General features: G+C 39.5%; 1 protein-coding gene across 13 annotated transcripts in view; it reads right to left on the bottom strand.

Annotated features, from left to right (window-relative positions):
* The window catches only part of PPFIA4 (PPFI scaffold protein A4), a 186,797-nt gene that overhangs the window by 85,242 nt on the left and 76,591 nt on the right, over positions 1–24,964 (bottom strand). For 12 of the 13 annotated variants that reach the window (XR_016280398.1, XM_089514242.1, XM_089514244.1 and 9 more), the window contains exons 3-6: positions 6,508–6,609; positions 4,581–4,745; positions 3,805–3,879; positions 1,110–1,211 (exon numbers count right to left, since the gene is read on the bottom strand). Coding sequence is in view for 12 of the 13 variants with exons in the window: in XM_089514242.1 (XP_089370368.1) it covers positions 1,110–1,211; positions 3,805–3,879; positions 4,581–4,745; positions 6,508–6,609 (444 nt within the window). In the remaining variant the exon portion in view is untranslated. Of the gene's footprint in view, positions 1–1,109; positions 1,212–3,804; positions 3,880–4,580; positions 4,746–6,507; positions 6,610–24,436; positions 24,932–24,964 lie in introns of those variants that run through there. The other variant, XM_089514248.1, reaches the window with a different exon arrangement.

Genomic DNA, 24,964 nt, shown 5'->3' with positions numbered 1-24,964 from the left:
TGAGACAATCAAAGCGGCTCACAACATATTAAAATATCTACAACATGTCCCAAATTCCCCCCTAAGGAACAGATCAGGGTTTTTGTTTGTTTTTTTGTTTTTTGTTTTTTGTGGCGGGGTTTTTTTTGGGGGGGGTTGTGTTGGTTTTTTTTGAGAAATCAGAATATACAGTGGGCTCTTGCTTTACGCAGGGGATCCATTCCAGACCCCCCCCCCAGCATAAGGCGAATTCCGCCTATGCTCAAGCCCCATTCATTTGACTGGGGCTCGTGCGCGGCAGCGCGGGAGCGTGCGGGGCACCATGGGCGCGTGCCCCATTCATTTGAATGGGACACGCCACCCCTTGCGCTCCCCATGGCTTGAGCACGTACACTCAAATCCGCCGTAAAGTACGCCTGCATATAACGCGGGCGCACAGTATTTGTGGAATATCTGAAAAGAACAGAAAGGGATTTAATGAGTATACAGTTTGAGGAGTGAAAATTGAGGTATTTTATTACAACAAATGAGCAGATGTATAGTTATTATATTCTGATTTATAAACTGAAATAAGTATAAATTGACTGAAAAGGGGCAAATCAGACTGCCCCTCTGCTCCGCACACTGTAAAGCTACCTAGAAGCCAGCTTCATGTCGCCCAGTTTCCCACACATGGGCTGACTTCCGGGTGCTTCAGCAGTGAGGAGTTAAGACTCTGCTCGCTGCAGGAGTGCCGTAAAGCCATGGAGGGGCAGGAAATGCCAGCCTTTGGCTGGCTCAAAAAGACCGACTGAGGCCGGAGTGTGCAGTGGCCACTGCCCCAATCCAGCTTTCTCAGCGACAGCTTTAAGCTATTTTTAAAAGTGTTTAGAAGCCCCAAGTGGGGTTGTACTGTAGCAGAGGTGCTTTCTGGAAATGAGGCATTTGTAACAAGTTATACTCTAAAAGTTGGGCAATTGTTCAACTTCTATATCACTGCAAAGATCAAAAACAGTAAAGTAAATACAAACTCTCCCTGTAAGCAAAAGGATCTCATGAAATATTGTTCATCAACTGACTCACATCTGTAGATACACAGTATTTCAGTGACATCATAGATACCCTCTTCTTGCCAGAAGGATGTCTCTCACCTTCCAAAGTATCTTCTGCATTGATTCTTTAACTTCACCCTTTTTTTCATCTTCTCCCACAGGTGCCTCCCTCTGGGAGGGGCCTTGCTGAAGAGCACTTACCTGAAAAATATATATCTTAAATAGATACTTACATTTAAATTTGCCATAAAACAAAAGTGCAGGACAAACAGAAATTGGGAAATTTGTCTTGATGCTTTTCTCTCACTGAAACTAAGCATTTTGATGCTTCTAAAAGCAGCCTATCATTAAAAATAAAAAAAATCCCAATATAAAAGAGAGCTAGAGCTAAATGATGCATAAAAAATTAATGTTAATCCAAAAGGTAAAATGCATTTTACAGCCAGAATTTGCATGGCTGCCTTGCAAATACATTAAAACACATACATTAAGAGTTACAGACAAGGTATAAATCAAATGGATACCGAAGCTGCACATGAACACTGGTCATATTAATTTACATATGTAATTAGAATCTTTAGAGAACAGAGAATACAATAACAGTAAGAACGAGAATTATATGTTTGCATGCCAAGACTCTCCATCTACTTACAAAACCTTAAAATTATAGTATCAAATTGGATGTTATTATTTAATTAATCCAACTTGAAAAAAAGAATAATTTGACAGCTCATAAAGAATATGTTCCACCTCCCCTTGTGAAAACTGCCACATGCCCGACATGACATTTGGGGAGACACGTTCCTCACAGGCAGATGTTTGACTTGTTTTGTAAGTATTTAGAAAGCCTTGTCTTGTATGTAATTCTACTTGGGTTACTGTTCTTTTTGCCCCACAGGGCGGAAGTCGCGAGTGTGTCCATCACAGAAGCAGTGTGACGTGCGGATGCTATGCATCTGTCACATCACAATGGTGTGCCCATATACACAAGGCCATTGTTACGGCGCTATGCCATACTAAGGTTAGGGACCATGCAGTTGCCACGTGGTCCCTTAACTTTAGTACAGCATCAGCATGGCGCTTTAGCACCGTGTGTACTACACCTATATTTCCAAGGACTTTTTTTCTTTTCTAGAAGCCAGAGGAAGGGGGCAGAACCACAAGAAATGAGGAGGAAAGTTTACATCTTTCTTCTGACTTAAACTTCCCCCAATCTGAAGTTGCTCTTGTCCCAGAAAGGAAGCAGCCATAGGTGTCAGCAGCAGCAGTAGCAGCAGCAGCATGGAGTGGGAGTAAGCCATTTTCAGTGGAACTGTAATGCAGGGAGAAAAGGTTGAACCCCTTTCCCTATCTTTCAGTGTCCTAATCCTGCACAAGACTTCCTACAGTTATTTAAAACAAAGTTTGTCAGGTACCTTAAACATATACATGCATTATATATATCATCTAGATTGGCCCTAAGACATACCTGTCTACACTATATGGAACTGAGAGAGCTGGTTTGCTCTTTGTGTATGAGGATGCTGGAGAAACCTGGACACAATAACACGTTCCATTTCAACCACATACCTTAAGAAGTGAACAAAAAACCCAACATGTGAAAAGGGCATTTAACTGAGGGAAACTGCACTGCCCTAAAATAATGTGAGGCCTCTGATTTTATGTTATGACATATTTATACATAACTAGCATTGTTTCTTAAGTTATGTAGCTGAACTGAAGCAAGGTGTTTTAGCAGAGCACGCAATATCAATTTAAATAATCATTCCTCCTCCCACCAATATCAGAGTTTTGATTTCATGTGATGGGTCAGTTAATATTCTGACATGGGTATTCTAATATTCATGGTGCTTTAAGTGTACCTTGTCAAGGTGTAAAACCTATTAAAGTCTAAATCCAAATGCTAGTTTTGACTCAATAAATAAATGGAAATTATATAAGTGCTGACTTACCATTTAGCAATTGATTCTTAGCTTGGATGGTACTAACAATTGAAATTAGGTCTCTAACCCCTTATTAACTTTATAACTTGTCTTGTAAAATGTGCATGTCTTGTATACATATAGCAGAATACATAGGTTGTAATATGTGGAATGTGCATGCTCTTGGTCTAGAACTGCCACATCATTTTTGTTAAATCAAGAATTAATTAGTTTAGCTAAACAGTAGCTAAAGTGTATTATTTTCCTTTCGCTCTTAATCTTTTAATATTTTCCCTCAATATCTTTAATAACCCCATTGCTAACTAGAGTGTGTTTTGATCTTTTCCCTTCTTAAACTTTATTTGAGTTACTAAGCATGCTGACTGGGGCTTCTGAGAATTTTAGTTCAAAATATCTAGAATACACCAGGTGGCAAAGGAGGCTATAGAAATACAATGCTACTGCAATATAATCATTTTAAAAATTTGTCCATCCTCTTTCAGTACTATTGCTATTGTTTGCAGAATGCTAACAAGTGCATTTACACAAAGTGGTCTTTTACAATTCTCTCTCATCACAACAGCTTCAAGCTTATCTTTCTTAATGTCAATATTTATTTTATTACTGCATAAACTCCTAGGTGTTTCAGAAGCAGTAATCACCTCATACTTTGCACTCATCTACCTATCAGGCTTCTCTGCTTCTTCTTCACCTCCTAAGATATTACATGACCAAAAGATGCCAGCACATTATTTCTCCATGACTTGTGATACAAGAGACAGAGGGCATGTGCTAGACACAATCAGTAGTCTCAGTTCATTTGAGAAGCATCTCAGTAAAATGTGGATTGGAATCTGCAAACCGATATTTACCTGCTGGTGGGCACTGGACAGCTGTTCTTCCAATGTAGCTACTCGTTCCAGTGCTGCCCGCAGGCGCTCTCTCACCTGAGAGCATGCAAGAGAGAAAGAATGCTTGTTATTTCAAAATTAAAAAACAAATATAATGTGTAAATCTCAGGGATAGTTCTGTCAGCTTACTGGCCCAAGAGCAAAATGTAACATAATCAATCATAAAAAGACTGTATTCACATCTTTAAAACAGATTATAACGTGGGCACACTGTACAGCAAATGTCCCAAATTGTCCTTCAGAAGAGTGCAGAATAACTTCACTCAGATCCACGAACCTGGTATCCCAGAAAGCTGTACAAGAAATACAACTGAAGGAGGCTATAATTCTTGAAGAAAGAACTTTACATCTGGAATCTTCAGACTACTGTGTATCATGATAAGTAGCAGAAAATATATAAAGTGTTTCTAAAGCAGAAAACTACTGGAGAAGCCAATGGATTTGAAGCTCATGTGGGCCAAATAGAAAGATGAAATATTCCTTCACAGGGACAACTGCACAAATTCAACTCAGCTTCCTGTGATATAAAACACTAATATCTAGAATTCTCTTCAAAGGGCAAGCCATTGACTCAGATCACACACCACTCATCAAAAGAATCAGAGGGCTAAAGAGAGATCTGCAGGAAAATGTTGTGCAAAGGCAATACATCAGGCAATCACAGTCCTGTAATGCTACACTGTTAAGCAACTGAGTATCACTTTCGCTATCACACCAGTAAGTAAAACAAACCTGACCTTCTCATCCAGTGCTTTATGATGTTCAAACAAAGATTTCAGTGCTTTCAGAACTTCAACTTCACTGGAGACCCCAGATGGTGACTGGGCTTGTCGTTTCACCACAGTCATTCTCAGAGAGCGTTCATGCCTTGAGACCAAGCACTCCAGGTGTTCTAACAAAAGCTGAAAGGAAAGGAATAATTCATATTATTCTTAAATCAAAGCAAATGTAAAATATGACAACAGCTTTTCTGCTTCATTAGGTGAAGTCAGACCTTTACAAAAGTGTGGCCAGGTTATACCACCAATAGCAATAGCAATAGCAATAGCAATAGCAGCTGTTTTGCCCCTTAATTATTGTGTTGCTCTGTGCCTTCAAGTCATTTCTGACTTATGATGACCCTAAGACAAGCCTATCACAGGGTATTCTTGGCAAGATTTGTTCAGAGTAGGTTTGCCTTTGCCTTCCTCTGAAGTTGAAAGAATGTGACTTCCAGTAGTTTTGCATCGTCAAGCAAAGGTTTGAACCAACACTAAAATCACTATGTCACACTGGCTCAGATTAATTTAGAAAGCATCTCAATTTCTTTTCAAATATGGAGTGATAAGGTTCTACTCCACTCAAAAGCTGGAAACTAAAAAGTATCTTCTTCTGCTCAGATTTTAATCTGAGAGAAAAATTATTTCAGGACTTGTAAAGCTCACTTCTTCTTCTTCTTGGTGGCAAGTTCTAATAAACCTCTGAACCTGGCTAACTTTGCTGGCCTTTATAAAAAACACATAAGTAAGATTCTAAAAAATATATATGGCTGGAGGTAGTTCAGAAAATTTAAGGCAGCTTGACACAGGGGTTGCTGAAACCCCAGCTATGTGACAAAAGAAAAGTGTGTGCATACACTAGGAAGCAATGATTTCGCAAATCATTTTCATAATTGTCTATCTCTACCTGTTGACAACATTTAGCTTTATTAAACTAACCTAAGCAGGATGCACACTCTAAGTAAGTGTTGTGCATCATTGAATACCAGCAGTTTATAAATTATAGAGCATCATTTTGCTCTTCATCTCATGAATATAGTTATTCATGAGATGGATAACATCTAAGAAAGTTGTGAGTAAATGAATATTGTATATTTTAGCTAAATACTGTATTTAAGGATTTTTTTTCTTACAGAACCTAATGTGATGTTTGCTCCAAGAGCTGATATAATGAGATGGAAACAACAAAAACAGACCATCTGAGTGATCAACAAGAAGTTTGTGCTGCTCAGATATTTGCCCTTTCTTTATACTTTCACAATCATTGACTTAAAGCCACTATAAAGAACTGAAAATTCTCAACTAGGTTCCAGCTGCACTTTTAAGGCATGCCATCAAAAAGGCACCATCACAACAAAGGGAAAAACAAATCAGTATATTACATTCTAAAAGTTACCACAAAACTGTTGCTGAAGAAAAAGTAAGAGGGAAATTTGGATTTATGCACTGGGATTCTTAGCAAACCTGGAGGTCCAGGATTTGTGAATTACAGGGTAAATATGATTGGTACAAAGGACTGAACAGTCTCTGCAGGCATGTATACAAGATGTGTTGTAATAAGAACAAAACGCAATAGCAACCTTGTAAAGAAATTAAATTGGATTTTAGAGAGATTATAATAAAACCTTCCCATTCAATCAAGAATACAAGTCCCCTCTCAGATTCTATCGACTGGATGGGAAATTCCACAGAAAGCTTACTGTCCTGTTAAATCTAATCAAGGGAGTAAACAGCAGGCCTTATCTGGATGCATCCAATGGACAGAGTGAAAGGAAATTTGTGTAAGGCCAGACTATGTTCTGTCTAGGGGGTGAAGTTAAGTCTATTGCTCCTTAAAAGGAACTCTTTGGGTCAAGCTATCAGCAAGGCTGGGTATTTCCAGTACTGAAACTCATTCTCGACTCACCCTTGTGTTATTGCGCTCTGCTTTCAGCTCTGAGATTTCCTCTTCTCTTTCCAACAGCTGCTCTCGACAGGCATTGAGTTCCCTGGTCAGTGTTGCAAATTCCTGCAAGGCAATCATAATTCTACAATTGGAAGATAATTGGAACCAGGTAGTCCCACTCTCCCAACATGAGCAGCAGTACAAAAATGTGGTTGCATTAGCATCACTGCCAAGAGCATTAAAAGAAATTCTGATTGCCAGTTCTGGGGTACCTGTTACCAGTAAGATTATGAAAGTTGCCAGAATGAAAGTGTATAATTAGGGAAGCATACTCATGATTAAATGGAAAATCATGGTTGCTTTTCAGTCTAGAAACCTACAGTGGGTTTTTGTACCACTTCAGGATGTACAAAGGCCTCACTGTACAGTAATTACTGTCCTGTATAATGAAATATTATTGAAACCAATCTTTTACCTGGAGGTTCAAATAAAAGAAAAACAGCTACCAGAATTCATGCCCAAAAGGAGAAGTGGTCCAACTAAAACTCCTTGTCTAGGTAAGAGTTTGTCACAGTATCTATTTTATATAGTTAAAGACAGAAGAATAACAGCAGGTAAAGAATTTCAAACTATTTACTTAAGAAAGCAACTACATGATGGTAGTCAACTGAATACTTTGCACATTAAACAGTTTGAGGTTCAGATGCTAGCTGCTACTATCATATACATAGCACAGTAGAAGAAACATGGTTCCTTTTTTTTTCTTTTTCCTATAGCTAGCAAAATTTGGAACAACTTTTTAAAAACTATCAATATGTGTGCTTGCTTTTCCAGCAGTAGAACTCAGACACCGTAAAACTAAACATGATTAACATTTTTAAGTTGAGCTTTTAATTTCAATTTGATGTAATACTTTCAGTTTTTAAGCTTTCCCAGCTAGTTAAATATTGATTTAATAATAAAACCACTACTTTGGTCATGGAGATGAAAACATCCTGGTGTGCATCTGGGAGAGTTTATTTTAAAAATAATTACAGTTACAGTTCCAAATCCCTATTCCAGTAGTAGCTAGCTGCAGTCATAGTTACAATTTCTAAAAATAGTTCTTTGTTTCCCATTTCTCACACTTAACTCCAGCAGTTACATAATTTTTAAAAAATCTGAATGCTACAAGCTGCTGATCTGTGGTAGAGAACATTCTTTTGTGTACTTCCTTACCTACAATAGACTAAAAGGCACAGCATAAGCCAGCACTTGAACCATGTGATATTCTTCCCCCACCTCTCTACTTCATTAGGACTATAATTACCTTAAATAACAGTAGGCGAATACACATCACTGATAGCCCCTGTGAAAATTAATCAGATTTTGTAATCTGAACTGGAAAGTATCGACATTAATCACCATCATTGAACTGAAGATTCATGCAGCTATAGGAGCAGACCTAAAAAGAGGAACTAATCAACGAGTTAATTGATTATTGGTTGGGCTACCATTGAGTTATCTGAGCATCTGATTATCTATGGCATTTAAGTCAAGCAATGTTACGGCTCACTGTTTGTTATAGTTTCCTTCCCTTCCTTGTAGTCCTTCTATCCACTGTTCTTTCTTACCCTATTAATTTTCTCCCTTTCATGACTCCTGCTATCTTTTCTGATACCTATTAGGTGTCTCCCTCATTCTCAGCTTCCTTTCACTTGCTCTCTGTAGAACTGTGAATCAGCTGTATAAATCCTTTCCCCTTCTTGCCCTCACTGAAACCTGACTCCTTGCCCATGATACTGTAACCTCCATTGCTCTCTTGTTTGGTGGACTATCTTTGGCCCATTCAAGTCATCTTGAGGGGAGGAGTCAGAATTTTGTTATCTAATTCATGCCACTTTTAATTACTGTCTCCCCCTCAAACGTACTGCTTCTCTTCCTTTGAGTTTCAGACTATCAAACTCTTTTCGTCTCTACAGCTGCAGGTTGCAGTCATCTATCATTCACCTGGACCATCCACCAAGTTCTTCTCTGAATTTGATGCTTTGTTGACATTTTTTTCTTTCAGATGAAGTCCCAACTTCAATCTTGAGTGACTTCAATATCCACATGCATGATCTTAATAATCCCGCAGCTACACGTTTCAGCTCCTTATTATCTTCTTTTTGGTCTTGAACTTTGCTCTAATTCACCCACTCACTCCCTTGGACATTGCCTTGACTTAGTTCTCACTAAAAAGTGTGTAACTACTAATTATGTGGCTAATGAATTTCTGTTATCCGATCACTATCTTATTTCGTTCATGCTTGCTCACAAACCACCACCTTGCTGAATTGTACGTCATTACTTTTGAGAGATTGACTCTGTCAACACTGAGACGTTCGGACAGGTATTGGGCTCCTCCCTATCCTCCCTAAAGTCCGGATCCAGTTTTCTCTCTAGTCTACTCAACCTTATCAGAAACAATTCATCATTTTGCCCCTCTGTCCACACACACAACATCATCCACTAAACCACAGCCCTGGCTCACCCCTATTGTTCGGTATCTCCATTCCTGTTGTTGAGCAGCCGAGCGTTTATGGAGGGAAAAAAACAGGGAATGGGCTGATTTTATCCATTATAAATTTGTTCTCTTTTCTTTGTTGCGTGCTATCCCCATGGCAAAACACAATTATTATGTATCATTGATTAGTGCTAATGAGTGATGGCCTCAACGTCTCGTCTCTTTACATTGAATTCCTTGTTAAAACCTTCTTGTCCACCAATTCCTCTCTCATTTTCTCAGTATGATTTTGCAACTCATTTCACTACTGAGACTGAATCTATCCATTCTAATTTTGAAGTTCTTGACCCTTCCTTTGTCCTAGTTTCTCATCCTTCCACATTGACAAAATTGTCTGTTTTTTCTCCCGTCTCGGTAGACAAACTTTCCAAGTTGTTGAATTCTGACAACCCAGCAACCTGTTCTCTTGATCCAATTCCTTCTCATCTTCTAATATCTGTCGCCCCTTCTATTCTCCCTTCCCTTCTTTACACTATTAATCTTTCTCTTTCTACTGGTCTCTTTCCCTCTGCCTTTAAACATGCTTTGGTCGCCCCTATTCTGAAGAAACCCTCACTTGATCCACTTTCCCTTTCTAATTACTGCCCTATTTCACTTCTGCCATTTCTCTCAAAGTTCTGGAACATGCCATTTATTTCCAATGTCTCGAGTACCTTCTACTAATCCTATTATGGATCAGTTTCAGTCTGGCTTCCATCCACTCCACTCCACAGAGACGGCTCTCACAAAGATTGTGGGCAGACTTCTCTTGGCCAAATTAGCTTGCCATTATGATCATGTTACCCGTCTGTTGTCATCTCTCCATTGGCTCCCAATCCCTTTCAGAGTCCGTTATAAGCTTCTTTTGTTAACGTTTAAAGCTCTGCATAGGTTGCCCCTTCCCCTTATTTGTCAGTACTAGTTTCCCCTTACAGCACTGTCTGTGCTTTGCGTTCCAGGGTCTCAGGGCTGTTGACACAGGCAAGGATCTCCTCATCCTTGTCTCAGAATTGTCCCTTTTCCCGTGCCGCTCCGTACTTTTGGAGTCTCCTTCCCATTCACTTGCGGACTACCATCTCATGATCTACTTTTAAGTCCGAATTGAAGATATTTTTGTTTAAGGTTGCTTTCCAACTTGTGATTTGACCTTTCACAGTTGAGTAGGTCTGTTGATGTCCACTGTTTTATAGTCCTTTATAATTATTTTAATGACATGTTGTTAATTCTATAAATTCTTCCCTTATTGTTTTTAGACTGTACACCACAGGCAGGCTTGTATCTGTATTTTGACTATCTACTTTGTACAGCGCCGTATAAACCTATAGCACTTTATAAATAAACATGATAATAATAATAATACACTTTTAAATGAGGTCACACATCTGTAATTAGAATAACTAAACTCAGTTACATCACAAAATGAATAAGGTTGTTCTTCATTAAGTTACAATTATAATGGAATTTGATTATGTCTCTCTTTTTTTGGTGAGGAGAGAGATAATTAGTTACAACACACTACTTATTTTGAACTAGTTACATCCAAGATAGGCATATACTACTGGTTGAGTATCCAAAAGGCTAGGGACTAGAAGTGTTTTGTATTTTGGAATACCTGTATTTGCATAGATTTACATAATAATGAGACATCTTGGAGATGGGACCAAGTGTTAACATGAAATACATTTATATTTCATATATACCTTATGCACATGGGCTGAAGGTAATTTTATAAAATAATTTTAATAATTTTGTACATGAAACTATGTTTGTGTACACTGAACCACCAGAAAGCAAAGGTGTCGCTATCTCAGTCATCTGTGAAAAAAAGTTTTGGTTTTTGAATTAGATTTTGGAATTCCAAATAAGGGGGACCCAGCCTGTAGTAGACTTATCTTTATCTTCTAACTCTGTATTTATAGCAAAATAATGTTTATATATTATTGATAAAGAGCATTGAGTCCATTTGGCACTATTGAAGAAAGCACAAATCTGGACACCTTCTAAAGACAAATTTATATAACACATGGACATTTATGGCTCCCAAATTAATCTCATGTCTGGTCAATATAACATGAGTCTTGTGTTGACAGAGGCAGTTAAGGTTGAACTCAACCTAAAAACATTCTGAGAGAGAATGAAATGGTACTATGAGCAGATATTATTTGCCTACCACTATTTTCAATGCAGTAATTACAGGACCATTGCATTAATCTCCTATGCAAGCAAAGTGATGCTCAAAATTCTACAACAAAAGGTTTTTCTATATATGGAGCAAGAAACACCAGATGTCTAAACTGGGTTTAGGAAAGGAAGAGGCACTAGGGATCATACTGCAAATATACATGGCATAATGGCACAGACCAATGAATTTCAGAAGAAAAACAGCCTGTGCTATATAGATTTTAGCAAAGCCTTTGACTGTGTAGATCATAAAAAAAAAACTATGGGTCACTCTGCTATAGATGCGTGTGCTACAACATAGTATTGTCCTGATTTGTAATCTGTACTTAGGCCAAAAGAACAGCATATAGAGAAACTGAATGGTTTCCACTTGGCAAAAGGGTCAGGAAAGGCTGCATTTTATTACAGTGTTTAACTTGCAATGCTGAACATATCATATGTAAAGCAGATTTAAACTTAGAGGACAGAGGAGTTAAAATTGCAGGAATAAACATCAACAATTTAAGATATGCAAATGATATCATACTACTAGCAGAAAAAATGCAAAGACTTGGCATGATTACTGAAGAAAGACAAGGAAGAAAGTGCAAAGGCAGATTTACAAAATAACATTAAGAAAACAAAAATAATGGCAGCTGATGAGTCACTTAACATTAAAGCAGACAATTAAAATAGTGAAATAGTTCAAGATTTCCCATGCCTTTGCTCAGTCGTTAATCAGAATAGAGACTGCAGTCATTCATTCATTAAACGTTTATTGTGCTAGCCAAAGGCCATGACAAAAAGCTTATCAAAATACATAAAATATTTAAAAACAAATGGCACAAAGGTACAAAGGGAGAAAAACATCCCATCAATTTAATGTGCAGTTAAAAATTGTTACTGATATGATAGAGAGAGGGGGAAAAGACTTTTCTGAATATTGATATACTTCCTTCATAAAAATCTAATTAATACTTTGAGTCTTCATGGCAATTTATGGCAATTTTATTTAATTCTCTCTTCCTAATCTTTTTTGCAGCCAGGGCAGAAATTGCCACTCTGTGTGTTACATAGTCATTGGTGTCACTCAAAAGAAATTGAACCAAATCTACTAGAGAGCTCCCACTTTGGTTTGTCAGCAGGGGTGTTAGGAATTTCTCTCTAGGATTACTATACAATAGACAAATTAGCATGTAATGGACAATGTCCTCCACCTAAGAATGACTGCAGATGCATAATCTGTTCTCAAATGGCACTTTGTTGTAGCATCCATCTAAAACTGCAGTTGGCATTACTTGAAATCGCAGCTCAGTAAAGGCAATTCTTAAAATAGGCAGTTTAAGTTTGGCCAAATATCTGTCTCTAAAATGTTCTGTTTTCAAAACGGAGAACCATGGGGAAAATTTTGAAGTCCTGATTGACTGTAAATCTCTTCTTGAATCAGTCCAGAATAGCCAGTCTCTTAATTGCTTCTTATCCATGCCAAAAACAGTGTTCAACTCAAAGAAGTTATAACTATGTAAAAGAATTTGAAGACTTGTTTTCCAGAACTGGTTGTTACACATTTCCATGTAACACAATGCAGGAAGATGGTTAGTTGATAAGGTGGCAATTTGTTTGAAGTACCTTATCTGTGCACAGTTTACTCTTGTTTTAACTGATGGGCAGCCAGATTCAGTACGCAAGAAAGCTGCAGGGGTTCCAGTTGGTAGGGCGTAAAATTTTTGGAGAAATTTGTTCTGTATTATTTCCAAGGCTTTGCCAATGGATATCTAAGCCCCATATTTCTGCACCATAAAGCATCTGTGCAATAACCTTACTGTTGAAGATTTTTAGAGCTGGTTCAATCAGCTGACCACCCTGGTTGTAATAGAATTTCAGCAGTGCTCCAACTGTTTCGTCAGCTTTCAGCTTTACTGCCTCCCTATGCCATTTCCAAGAAAGAGGCTCATTGAAAACAATGCCCAGATATCTGAATAGTTGGGTTTGTTCTATGATGTGTTGATCTACGATCAATTTATGCTTTGAACAGTTTCTGCTGAATAATAATAATAATATAGTTTATTTATACCTCCCGCCTCTCCCACAGATCGAGATGAGATTACAACCTTAAAAGACACTTAGTACAATTTACAATCAATACAAAATAAAATACTAACACTGAATTTAGCAAGAATTCCTATTAGTTCTCTAAAAATGACAATTCGTCCATTAACCAACAACCAGTGTCAAGGAAGAGCAGTCGTCATAACCTTTTTATATGGAATTCAGTGGATAAGCCCGCCGGAAGAGATCCATTTTGAGTGCCTTCTTAAAGGCCTCTAAGGTAGTAATGAGATGGATCTCTTTCGGTAGGTCATTCCATAATCTTGGGGCCGCAGCAGTGAATGCCTTATGTGAAGCTGTCGTTAACCTGGTATTATAATATTCTAATAAGAACTTCCCAGATGTTCTGAGATGTGCAGGGCGGATTATGTAGGGAGAAGCGCTTCCACAAGTAACTCAGGCCCGAGCCATGTTGCCTTCCTTCCGTTCTGTTGCTGCAAGTTCCAGCTCCTGCCACTGAGATTTTGTGCAATTTGCTTTCTTAACTTTTAAAAGACTTTTATATTTCAGCCTGAAATTAATTACGTTTCCCATGTTCTTTATAGATGGATTTTTAAGGGATTCCCTGTTAGGAAATGACATTTATGTGTCCACAAGATAGAGCTGTAGCGGAACCTATTACAGTTCCAGTGGCAGTTGACAGTTGACACTTGTATTATGGAATGTTGATGCTGTCAGTCCTTCTGTGAGAGAGTATCAGTTATGACAGTTGGTGTAAGAGTAACTGCCTCTCTGTTTTTATTGTTATGGTTGTTTGGTTGACAAAGTAACTTATTTATTAAAGCCCTTGTGTAGAGTGAAGGCTTGAAGTGCTCTTGTCATTATTTCTCAAGCCAGGAGCTCAAGGCCGTTTGCAGTGGTAAAGGAATATTTTCCTTCTTGGCCTGAATACCTTTGCAGACATCTCTTCAGATTCCTTCTCTCTGGCATCCTAGCGACGTGGTTCAACTCTGCAGGTGGTTGTGGTGGACACAGCACATCTTTCTACACCCCAATATTCCCTTATCTTTTTGGCCAGGTCTCTTTTGGCTGCTCTGAATTCTGCATCAAACCAGCCGCACAACAGAAGTTAGAATGGCATGCGCTGCGCCGCACGCCATGCAGAAGCCCCATTATTTTCAATGGGACTCAAGCATACAAACTATTTGCCTTACGCAGAGGCGTCTGGAATGGATCCCCAAGTAAGGCAAGGGCGAAGTGTATATAATTGAATACTGAAGTTAGGATTGTCCATGCCATTGTACTTCTAATTTCTATGTATGGTTGTGAAAGCTGGATAGGAAAGAAAGATGATAGGAAGAATGTGGTATTGGAGAAGAGTTCTATGGATACTGTGGACTCTTAAAAGACACATAAATGGTTCCTAAAGCAAATCAAATAAGAACTTTCCCTAGAAGACAAGATTACTAAACTGAGATGGTTGTACCTTGGCCATATCATGAAAAGACAAAAGTCATGAGAAAAGATAATAATGCTTGGCAAGGTAGAAGGCAATAAGAAAAAATGAAAACTATTACAGATAGGCTCAGTCAAAGAAGCCACAGCCCTTGGTCTACAAGACCTGAGCAGGTCCATTGATGTCAGGGTGACTTGGAGTTCTCTCATTCATAGGGTCACCGTAAGTCAGTCAACTTGACAGCAGCTCAAGTCTAAACTCTCTCTGGATGCCAAGATGACTACAGTGAGGATTTTGTATTTTGGCCACTTCATGAAGAAAGCAAACAATAACAATGTTCAGTACATTTTTCATTGCCTTTCCTGCTATGCCCAACAAATTAACAGTGATAATAACTAAGTAACAATTTATGTTTTTCATTATCTGTAACTTAGCAAGAGGGCAAGCGATGTATCTCAGGGTAAAAGTAACTCAGTATAGTCTTCAAAAAATCTCTCTTCAGTATTTGTATCTCACACTGTGCCCTACCTTAAGAAAAGTGACTTGGCTGGATACCCAAACATCACAGAAATTGCTGTGGAGATGTCTATGCTGGGGCACATAGCATCTCTACTAGTACATGGATTTGTACACCAAAGCAGATGGTAAGGAAGGATAAAGGAATTCAAATCATGGCAGAAACTTCCCAGCCATTGCTCCCTTCCTCATGGTCTTTTCCATACACCAGAAGACCTACAAAGCTAAATGCCAATTTGAAAATTTCTGACAGCTGCAGGGATTACCTCAGAAAGGGCAGGGATGAACCAAGCAAAGTTCAAAACAGGGACCCAAAATAGGAAACACGTTGAGAGCCTACCCATTTGAGATACTTGATGAAGCTTCCTCTGCAGACGGTGGTGAATTGAGGTTTTATTACTGGCAGAGCATTTGAAATACCTCAAAGGGAAATGAGTGGTCCTGTCTCTATGATTCCTGAGCTTCAGAATGCAAACAAGGCAAGATTTACATAGTCATCTTGCATTATCTCTGCCTGACACTGTAGCATAAGAATCAAGACACTCTAAGCAGTTGTTGGAATCCTACTGTGTATTCCTTTTTTTCCCCACTGAGAAACCAGGAGTGTAGCAGGGTGTATACATACAAAATGCTGCACTCAGTAAGAGGATTCAAAAAAATTAATGGAAAATGTAAATGCCTATCTACTTGGATCTACACAAAACTCAATAAAGGTTGTTCACTGAAGGCATTAGTCGTGTGCAGAAGACAACTATTTTAAACCACTCCTGAATGCATTTTACCTTTAAACCAGTAATAAAACCAGTTAATTTTAATAAAATCATGCTTCAAAGAAGAAATACAAGTGAGTTCCATAAGCAGAAATAGATCTTGTTTTTTATTGTTCCTGCAGCACCTCATTAGAGCCACTGAAGAACATTTTAGGATTTGGGTAAATATAGAAAGACCTGATCCTTCAGGAAAGTTTTAAAACCAGAGCTGGGAACTGAACTCACTAATGGATTATCAGTGAGTGCAGATTAAAATTAGTGTCATATGATCAAAATGAACAGTTCCATCTTACTCTCCTATTTTGGAACAGCTGAAATTTCTACTGTTTTCAAAAACTGCAGAACATAATGCATTACAGTAATAGGAGGTTTGCAATAAAATTAGTAACGTGTAAAGGGGTATGAAAAGGGATCTTGTGGCACCTTTGAGGCTACAGCCTTATCACAAGATAAAAGAAAGCCAAAATGGAGCAGGAAAGAACTGGCTTTCTCCATGCTGCTCCACATCTCCAAATAAGAGATCTCAAAATATGAAGACTACAAAATACAGCATGGGGGGTATGCAGGAGTGCTTAACAGTACCATAAAGTTAACAAATCTATTGTGACAGAAGCTTCCAATGAAGTGGACTCTAGTCTATGAAAGCATATACCATGAAATATTTGCCAGTATTTAAGGGGACACAAGAGATTCTTGTAAGAGATTATTAATACAGCTTCCTTTTTAGAAGCAAACATGTTTTATCCCCCTTCCTAATTTCAGTAATAGGTAGATGATAATTTGATGTTCAATATTACAAAATTCATGGGGTCACCATTAGTCTACAGATGACCTGAAGGCACACCCACACGTCTTCTCCTTACTTTTATCATTGTTTGTTTTGCACTGCACTTTACAACCTTGGTTGTGTCACACTCCCACCAGGGAAGGCCAGGCAGTTATTCCCAGTTCTGAGGAGATAATCAATCATATATCCTCAAGACTATGTAAATAATGCATAGCAGAGGTAAGATGCAAAACAAAACAGGAACTGTATATATTTTGAAAGACATTCTAGATCTCTTTAAAATGCTAAAACTCTTTTCTTATTTGCTAATAAAAGCTACTCCAGAGATGCCCTGGTGACGCCTTGGGCTCAGGCTTGCATCCTTCCGAGGTCGTTAAAATGAATACCCAGTTTGTTGGGGCAATTAGCTTACAGTTGTAAACCGTTTAGAAACTGCTTAGGTGGTATAAAATGGTATATAAACGAAGCTGCTATTGCTATAGCCCTATAGTAACCACTAATGTAGGCAGACCTATGATGTTATGGATGCTATGTTTTAAAGCTGACTAGCAAAAAGCCTGTGAAATTTCACAAGAAATTTCACTAGAATGAGTGTAAAAAAAAACCTCACCTTCCCCTTCATTGCTCTCTTTTCTTCTCACCTAGAAATATTATTTATTTTTCTTACTCTTCCTGTACCCTAATATCATCCTTCTTTCATTTCCATCACATAAATGTCATGTATAATTTTAATTTCTGAGGCTCTGAAGTCCTCTGTGAAGTGTGAGGGGAGAAGTAAAATAAAAAAGAATTTGCTCACACCTTTTACCTGAATATAAAAACAAATCAAGGCAAGACACAAATTTTACTTGATGCAACTTGCCAATTATTTTTGTCAGCCTTGTATGGTTAAGAGGAAAGCTGGACACTTTAACATACTTAAACTAGCATACTAACAGCTTGACTTTCAGAATGAGTTGTTGTTCATAGGAAATTGCTTCCCATAATCCTGTAATTAAAACAGGAAGTATCTAGTATATCCTTCTGAGCAAAGAATAGTGTGTACAGAACTTTTTTCCTATGCTAAAAACAATATTGTTATTTTTAAACAAACATTTACATTAATCTGTTTTCAGATTAAAGACCTTTTCACCTATGGCTTTATGAAGACTGATTACAACTGTTTGCTTTCAAACACAAAAGTGACATCTAGGTCTTTATAGAGCATGGGTCGGCAACCTGCGGCCCGCGGGCCACATCCGGCCCCCGGAGGCGCCAGGACTGGCCCCCGCTCGCTCCTGCCGCCGATTGCCGCCGCTCTGGCTGCCATTTTGTTTTTTAAAATGGTGGCGAAGTCTCGCGCGACGACAAAGGTCGCGCGAGACTTCGCCACCATTTTTAAAAACAAAATGGCAGCGCCCATCTAGCAGGCCCAGTGTGCTCCCTAGAGTCCTGTTTGAGGGCTCCAGGGCCGTGCCAGGCCTCTGAATGGGCGACGCCCTCCTCCCTCCTCCTCCTTCGCCCTCCGCCCTCCTGGCCCCGCCCTTCGCCCTTCAGGCTCGGCTCTCCTGGCTCTCCCTTCTCTCTCCGCCCTCCTGGCCCTGCCCTTCACCTTCTGGCTCCGCTCTCCTGGCTCTCCTGGCTCTCCTGGTTCTGCCCTCAGCCCTCTCCCCATGGAAGAGCGGGGAGGGGGGGAAGGAGGAGGAGGAGGCAGAGAAGGAAAGAGAAAGAAAGAAAGAAAGAAAGAAAGAAAGAAAGAGTCAGAGCCAAGAGAAGAGGTTGGTTCATTGGGGGAGGGGGGGTTATCGGAAGCTACACCTACTACCTGTGCCTTTGTGGTTTGTGACACAGTGTGCATGCATTTTCCCCTGTTCTGTGGCCTTCAGGTAGCTTCCACATGCTAACAAATATTGTTATTCTTATGCTTACATCCCTTGGTATTCTCTTTGCAAAATCCCTCCACATGGGCTGGCTGTTTGGGCTGAGACATTGTGCATGCATTTGATCTGGATTTCCTGCATGGCAGGGGGTTGGACTGGATGGCCCTTGCAGTCTCTTCCAACTCTATGCTTTCCCTCTGCTTTCTGACTTTCAGGTAGCTTGCATGCTGCAAATATTGTTATTCTTATGCTTACATCCCTTGCTATTCCCTTTGCAAAATCCCTCCACATGGGCTGGCTGTTTGGGTTGAGACAATGTGCATGCATTTGATCTGGATTTCCTGCATGGCAGGGGGTTGGACTGGATGGCCCTTGCAGTCTCTTCCAACTCTATGCTTTCCCTCTGCTTTCTGACTTTCAGGTAGCTTGCATGCTGCAAATATTGTTATTCTTATGCTTACATCCCTTGCTATTCTCTTTGCAAAATCCCTCCACATGGGCTGGCTGTTTGGGTTGAGACAATGTGCATGCATTTGATCTGGATTTCCTGCATGGCAGGGGGTTGGACTGGATGGCCCTTGCAGTCTCTTCCAACTCTATGCTTTCCCTCTGCTTTCTGACTTTCAGGTAGCCTGCATGCTGCAAATATTGTTATTCTTATGCTTACATCCCTTGCTATTCCCTTTGCAAAATCCCTCCACATGGACTGGCTGTTTGGGTTGAGACAATGTGCATGCATTTGATCTGGATTTCCTGCATGGCAGGGGGTTGGACTGGATGGCCCTTGCAGTCTCTTCCAACTCTATGCTTTCCCTCTGCTTTCTGACTTTCAGGTAGCTTGCATGCTGCAAATATTGTTATTCTTATGCTTACATCCCTTGCTATTCTCTTTGCAAAATCCCTCCACATGGGCTGGCTGTTTGGGTTGAGACAATGTGCATGCATTTGATCTGGATTTCCTGCATGGCAGGGGGTTGGACTGGATGGCCCTTGCAGTCTCTTCCAACTCTATGCTTTCCCTCTGCTTTCTGACTTTCAGGTAGCTTGCATGCTGCAAATATTGTTATTCTTATGCTTATATCCCTTGCTATTCTCTTTGCAAAATCCCTCCACATGGGCTGGCTTGCTCCTTTCTGGATTGAGACAGTGTGCATGCATTTGATCTGGATTTCCTAATTTTTATTTAACTTTACTTGTTCTTGTTCTTCATTTTGAATATTGTATATGTTCCCATTTTGTTTTTTACTTCATATAATGTTTGCAGTGTATGTAGGAATTATTTTTATTTATTTATTTATTTATTTATTTATTTATTAAAAAATTATTTAATTATTAATTTTTGGGCTTTGGCCGAAGGATGGGACCGAGGAGGAGAGGCCAGGCACATGCCTACTTCTCCTTGCGGGACATTGGTGGAAGCTCCGCCCCTGACATGCGGCTCCGCCCCCGGAGGGAGGAAGCTCCGCCCCAGCATGCAGCTCCACCCCCAGAGGGTGGAAGCTCCGCCCTGGTGTGCGGCTCCGCCCCAGAGGGTGGAAGCTCCACCCCTGGTGTGCAGCTCCGCCCCCAGAGGGTGGAAGCTCCACCCCCCAGCTTCGCCCCCCCCCCAGTTGTCTGAGGGACAGCAACCCGGCCCCCGGCTCAAAAAGGTTGCCTACCCCTGTTATAGAGAATGATGAACTAAAGATACATTGACTCAGATCTGCCCCAGTCAGTGTACAGTTATAAACACTATACTATCATAAATAAAATGTAGAAGCATCTTACACCACATCCAATTAAAAGAAATGAGTGTCTGTTGACATTTCAATCTGTTTTGTGCCACCTGTGACATCAATTCTTCTGAATGGAAGTCTGCACTGAGGGACTGTGCAGACCAGCCGTTTGGGCCGGCCTGGGGATGGAGTTGGGGCATAGCGTCTCCACGACACACACCCCGTTTCTGCCCCCAGGGTAGCATGATGCCATGCACTGCATGACATGTGGCATCACAGCACTCCTCCCATGCTGCATCCGCAAAACGCAGAGCCAAAGGAGCGCCGTAAAGCCACAGTGCTGCAGCTATTGCACCTTGGAAAGGATAGATCGGGGCCGTGGCGTATGGTTGCCACAGCCCCAATCTGGTAACAATTGAGATGCCTGAGGCCGCCCCTTAGGGGCATAGTCCCCGAGTCTACAAAAAAAGTCTACACTGCACAGGTTCAGAGCTGAAGCTACAGTAACAGCTAGATTCTCCATGTCCTGCCTGAAGGTAAGGGTTTTTTTAAATATATCTCCCCTTTCCTTAAAAAAAACAACAACCCTTATATCTGAATGAAATCATTCTTATGATCCCTCATCTCGGAATGAGATTTCATTAATTAGCAAATCTTGCACCTAAATAACAGGGCTGTAGGGTTTTTTTCCCCCTTTGAGGAAGGAAGTATCTATAAACACCCTTGGCAGCATGTAGGAACAAAGCAACAAAAAGGCTATGGCTCTTTGGAGATTAACTGTTTATAATATTATGAGCTTTAACACAATCAGAACCAGATTTGGGAAATTTCTTTGATGATGAAGCTGACATCATCTTGAAGCAGTTTGAGATTCTTTGAAACTCTGTTATCTGGTCTCATTGGAATCATTCAAAGAGGTTTGTCATATGGACATATTTAACAAGTTCTTCCTCCTCAACTTACTGAAATCCTTTATAAGCTTATAGTCTTTCCAACAGACATTTTAGATTAGACTTTGCCAGACCTTGGTCTCCCAGGCCTCAAATGGTAAACTGCACAGCAATAAGCTCTCCAGATTAGGCATGGACACCTATAAATGGATTAGAAAGTGAAACAGGGATGCCTAATCTTGCCGTAGTTAAGAACTCTAAAAAAAAAATCTAGATGCAGAAACTTCACATAGGGCAGAATGAGTCTGCTGAATTATTAGAAAGCAAGTAATTATTAGGTAAACTTCATAGTTGAGCCATAAAATCTATACTATATTTAATGTGCTTTCCTGCACAACTGAACTTATCAAATTTGATTTATAAAATTCTATGGATCATAGGCTACCTTTTAAGTGCTTCTCCCATCTTGCCCCTTGGAGCAAGAATTATATTTGATTGAGGATTTTTAAGATTAAAGGTTAAATGTTGACAGTATCAGTTATGTTTTCTTTACATCTATCAATGATACAGAATAACAGAGGAGGGTGTACAGCATATTGGACTTCCAATGACAATTCTTCATTTCCATAAGGAAAAGCCTCATTTTAAAAAATGCCCAAAAAAAATCCTTAAATAAAGAAAAATGTATTTCAATAAATAAATTCAAGGAATGAATTGAGTCCAGCTGGGATATTAAACTCATTTTAAATACTTAATTGGAATTACTGTTTATGCCAGTCTAATTTTATGAATCAAAATAGATGCAGAAGCAATCAGTGCTATTGATGTGGCATCATAGAGAATAAATATCCCAATGTGGATAGAGAGAAATTTAAAATAAAACCGAATGTCCAAATGAATCAGAATTGCAATTTCCAAGCTTTTCATAAATGCCAAGTCTAAGTTATTGTTCTTATGGTGTCCCTTGGTTCATAGAAGCAAAGGGCTTATAGCACCATTAACATAAAACAAACATCTTGTTAATAACATGAATTAGAAAGTGGATTTCTCGTTTTCTAAAATTATCAGAGCCCTGCCCCATTTTCCTTAAGGCTCATCATAAGAACAATCCGAACTGTCTGAGGTCTATCACTGCAGAACATAAAAATCTTCCTGCTGGATCAGAGGTAGAACCACTCCAGCATCCTATTTCCTACAGTGGCTATCCAGAGGCTTACAGAAAACCACAAGCAGCACATATTGGAATTTGATGAAATACTGATTTCTCTTTATCAGAATAACAAATATTTCATCCAATTCCAATAGGTTTAAGGGCCCAAATAATTTCAATTTGTCAAATATAGTAATCACAACTGTATATGGATTTTTATATCTTTTTTTTTACAGTCCAGCTTTAATTTCACTGTTTCTCTATTCCGAACTGTTTGGGATTTAATTCCAATAAGACATGAGGGCAACAGAGAGGTTACTGGATTTCCATTTTGGCAGTCAGGGTTTTACTTTGTTCTGATAAAGATTGAATTTGAGGGCCAAACTGTGGGTTAGTGAACTGAATTCGCTAATGAATTTTAAAAAACAAAACAAAATAGAGTAACCCAGGAGTATCTTTTCCTGCTGCTGTTCCATAGCAACTCCAATTCAGAGGCATGCTACTTTTAGTACTGAAAATAATATGTAGTCATCATGACTTGCAGTCATTGATAAATTATCCTCTATGAATTTAATTCCTTTTGAGTATTAGTTTCACCACAAGCCCATTACAATTGCCTACTGTCAAGAAAAAAACCCTAGAGGATTAGGCTAGGAAGAGAGAAAATGCAAGCTAGATAAATATGTGAACATTTTTGTATATATGTGGCATGTCAGGGGGGGGGGGGGGAAGGAGAGTGACTTTATCAGGCAGAACTCATGTTGTTCATCACAGCTTGTTTCCAAAACTATTTAGGTATTTAAGACAGAAAAGAATATATTGTTAAATCTTGTTGGCAATACGAATTAGACAAATCTAACACATTGTTACATCTAGTTGGCAATACGAATTAGACAAATCTAACACAAACACAGTATAATATATGCAAGCATATCCTCTCAGAGACTACTTTTACCTCTTCTAAAAGGTAAAGCTGAAAACACTATGAAAAAAATGATAATTTGATAATGATAAATTGGTTTGATCAAATTATAGAAGCTCAAAAAGTAAACATGTATTCTATGAATAAGAACAGTTCAATAGTAATTTGTCCCAAAGTTTCTGTACATTGCATGCTTGAGATACATATGTATGCATATATGTGTGTGTGTGTGTGCATGTGTATCTGTGTGTACATACACACTTGCACACAAGAAAAGAAGAGAAAGAATGTCCAAACTAAACATATTTTTTGACAGATCAAATTCTTGTGTCAACCATACATATCTATCAAGTATGACACCAGCCCCCCCCCCTTAATTTTGAAGCATCAGTTATCCATTGCTATGACTCTGGGTGATCATCCATCCTAGGATCTTTTTAGCCTGACCGTGTACTTGTGGAATCCTTAGGGCCATTTGGTAAACTAGTTGTAATAAAGCAGATCACCTAAGGTCTGCCACTATGCTAATGTCAGTTCTTGCCTCAGGTTCGCATGAACCATGCAATGTGTAAAGTTGGGTTGTTGTACTTGTAAAGGCAGCAGCAAATTCACTGAGCAACTTCAAACTGTCAAGTGGGGGGTGGGGAATAAAAGACTCTGTGCTCATGCTTACTCAGCTGTTTCCCATTTGCAGTTTCTTTGTTCATCCAACTGAACTACAGCAAAGAACATGACACCTGATATAAGTCTCAATCAGTAGCACCAAAGTTCATGTGCACATGAAAACTATCCTATTAAGACACGCTTCATAAGCATGAGCTGTTCACAGCAAAAACCCTAGAAAATAGTGCCTCTTTTGTAACTGTTGGTGACATAACTGATAGCATTGACAGAGCTACCATCTTCTTACTAGGAAGACCTCTACAGCAGCTTATAAGCACTGCCATTTCCATTTTTCAGCAGAAACAAAAACCAACATGGATCCATGTCCAGAGATAATGCCTGGAAGGAAAAAGTAGAACTGACAGTAAACAGACTGCTCATTAAAGTTCAGAGAGATCCAGAACTACTGAAAGGGCCTGAAGTACCTACATTTGCCTGGGCAGATGAAGAACTTAAATTGTCAGGTACTTAAAGGTAAATCCTGCTTACCTGATACATGAACATGCTGAAATTAGTGCCATTGGACAGATGGATGGTTACGGATTTGTTCCCTGTGTTCATTCTGGGGAATCATGGCCAGCTCAATCTGTAAATCCATGGCTCTGCCAGGCTGAAGGGAGAGTAGCAACTAAATCCAGAGATGGAGGTTAGAAGCAGCCTAGGTTCCATGTTCCACTGCAGGCCTTTGTGTGTGAGATTCAAACCAGCAGGAAGTTGCTTATTGCAGAGTCTTTCTGCCCAGGAAGAGAAGGAGGTCTGGGCACTGGAACAGTGTCAGCAAAAAACTTGTCAGAAGGATTCATCTGGAGCTCACAGAATTTCCCCATCTGCCACCTATGTTAATCACATCCCCTTTCAAGATCTAGGGGAGGCAGCAGTGTGGCTTGGTAAGAGAGGAAAAAGAGCTAGGAGAGCCAGTGGCCTCCCCCCAGAGAATCTCACAGATGCACAAAGTCCCTTCGCAATGACCTAGTTTGCTCTGCATTGCTTGCATGTTCCCTATACAAATCGTTGGAG

This window comes from Sceloporus occidentalis, unplaced genomic scaffold (genome assembly GCF_023333645.1).
Source record: "Sceloporus occidentalis isolate IW3139 unplaced genomic scaffold, rSceOcc1.0.p SCAF_3, whole genome shotgun sequence".
Lineage (NCBI taxonomy): Eukaryota > Metazoa > Chordata > Lepidosauria > Squamata > Phrynosomatidae > Sceloporus > Sceloporus occidentalis.
Note: the sequence above shows the minus strand (reverse complement) of the source record. Positions and strands in the feature narration are given on the sequence as shown.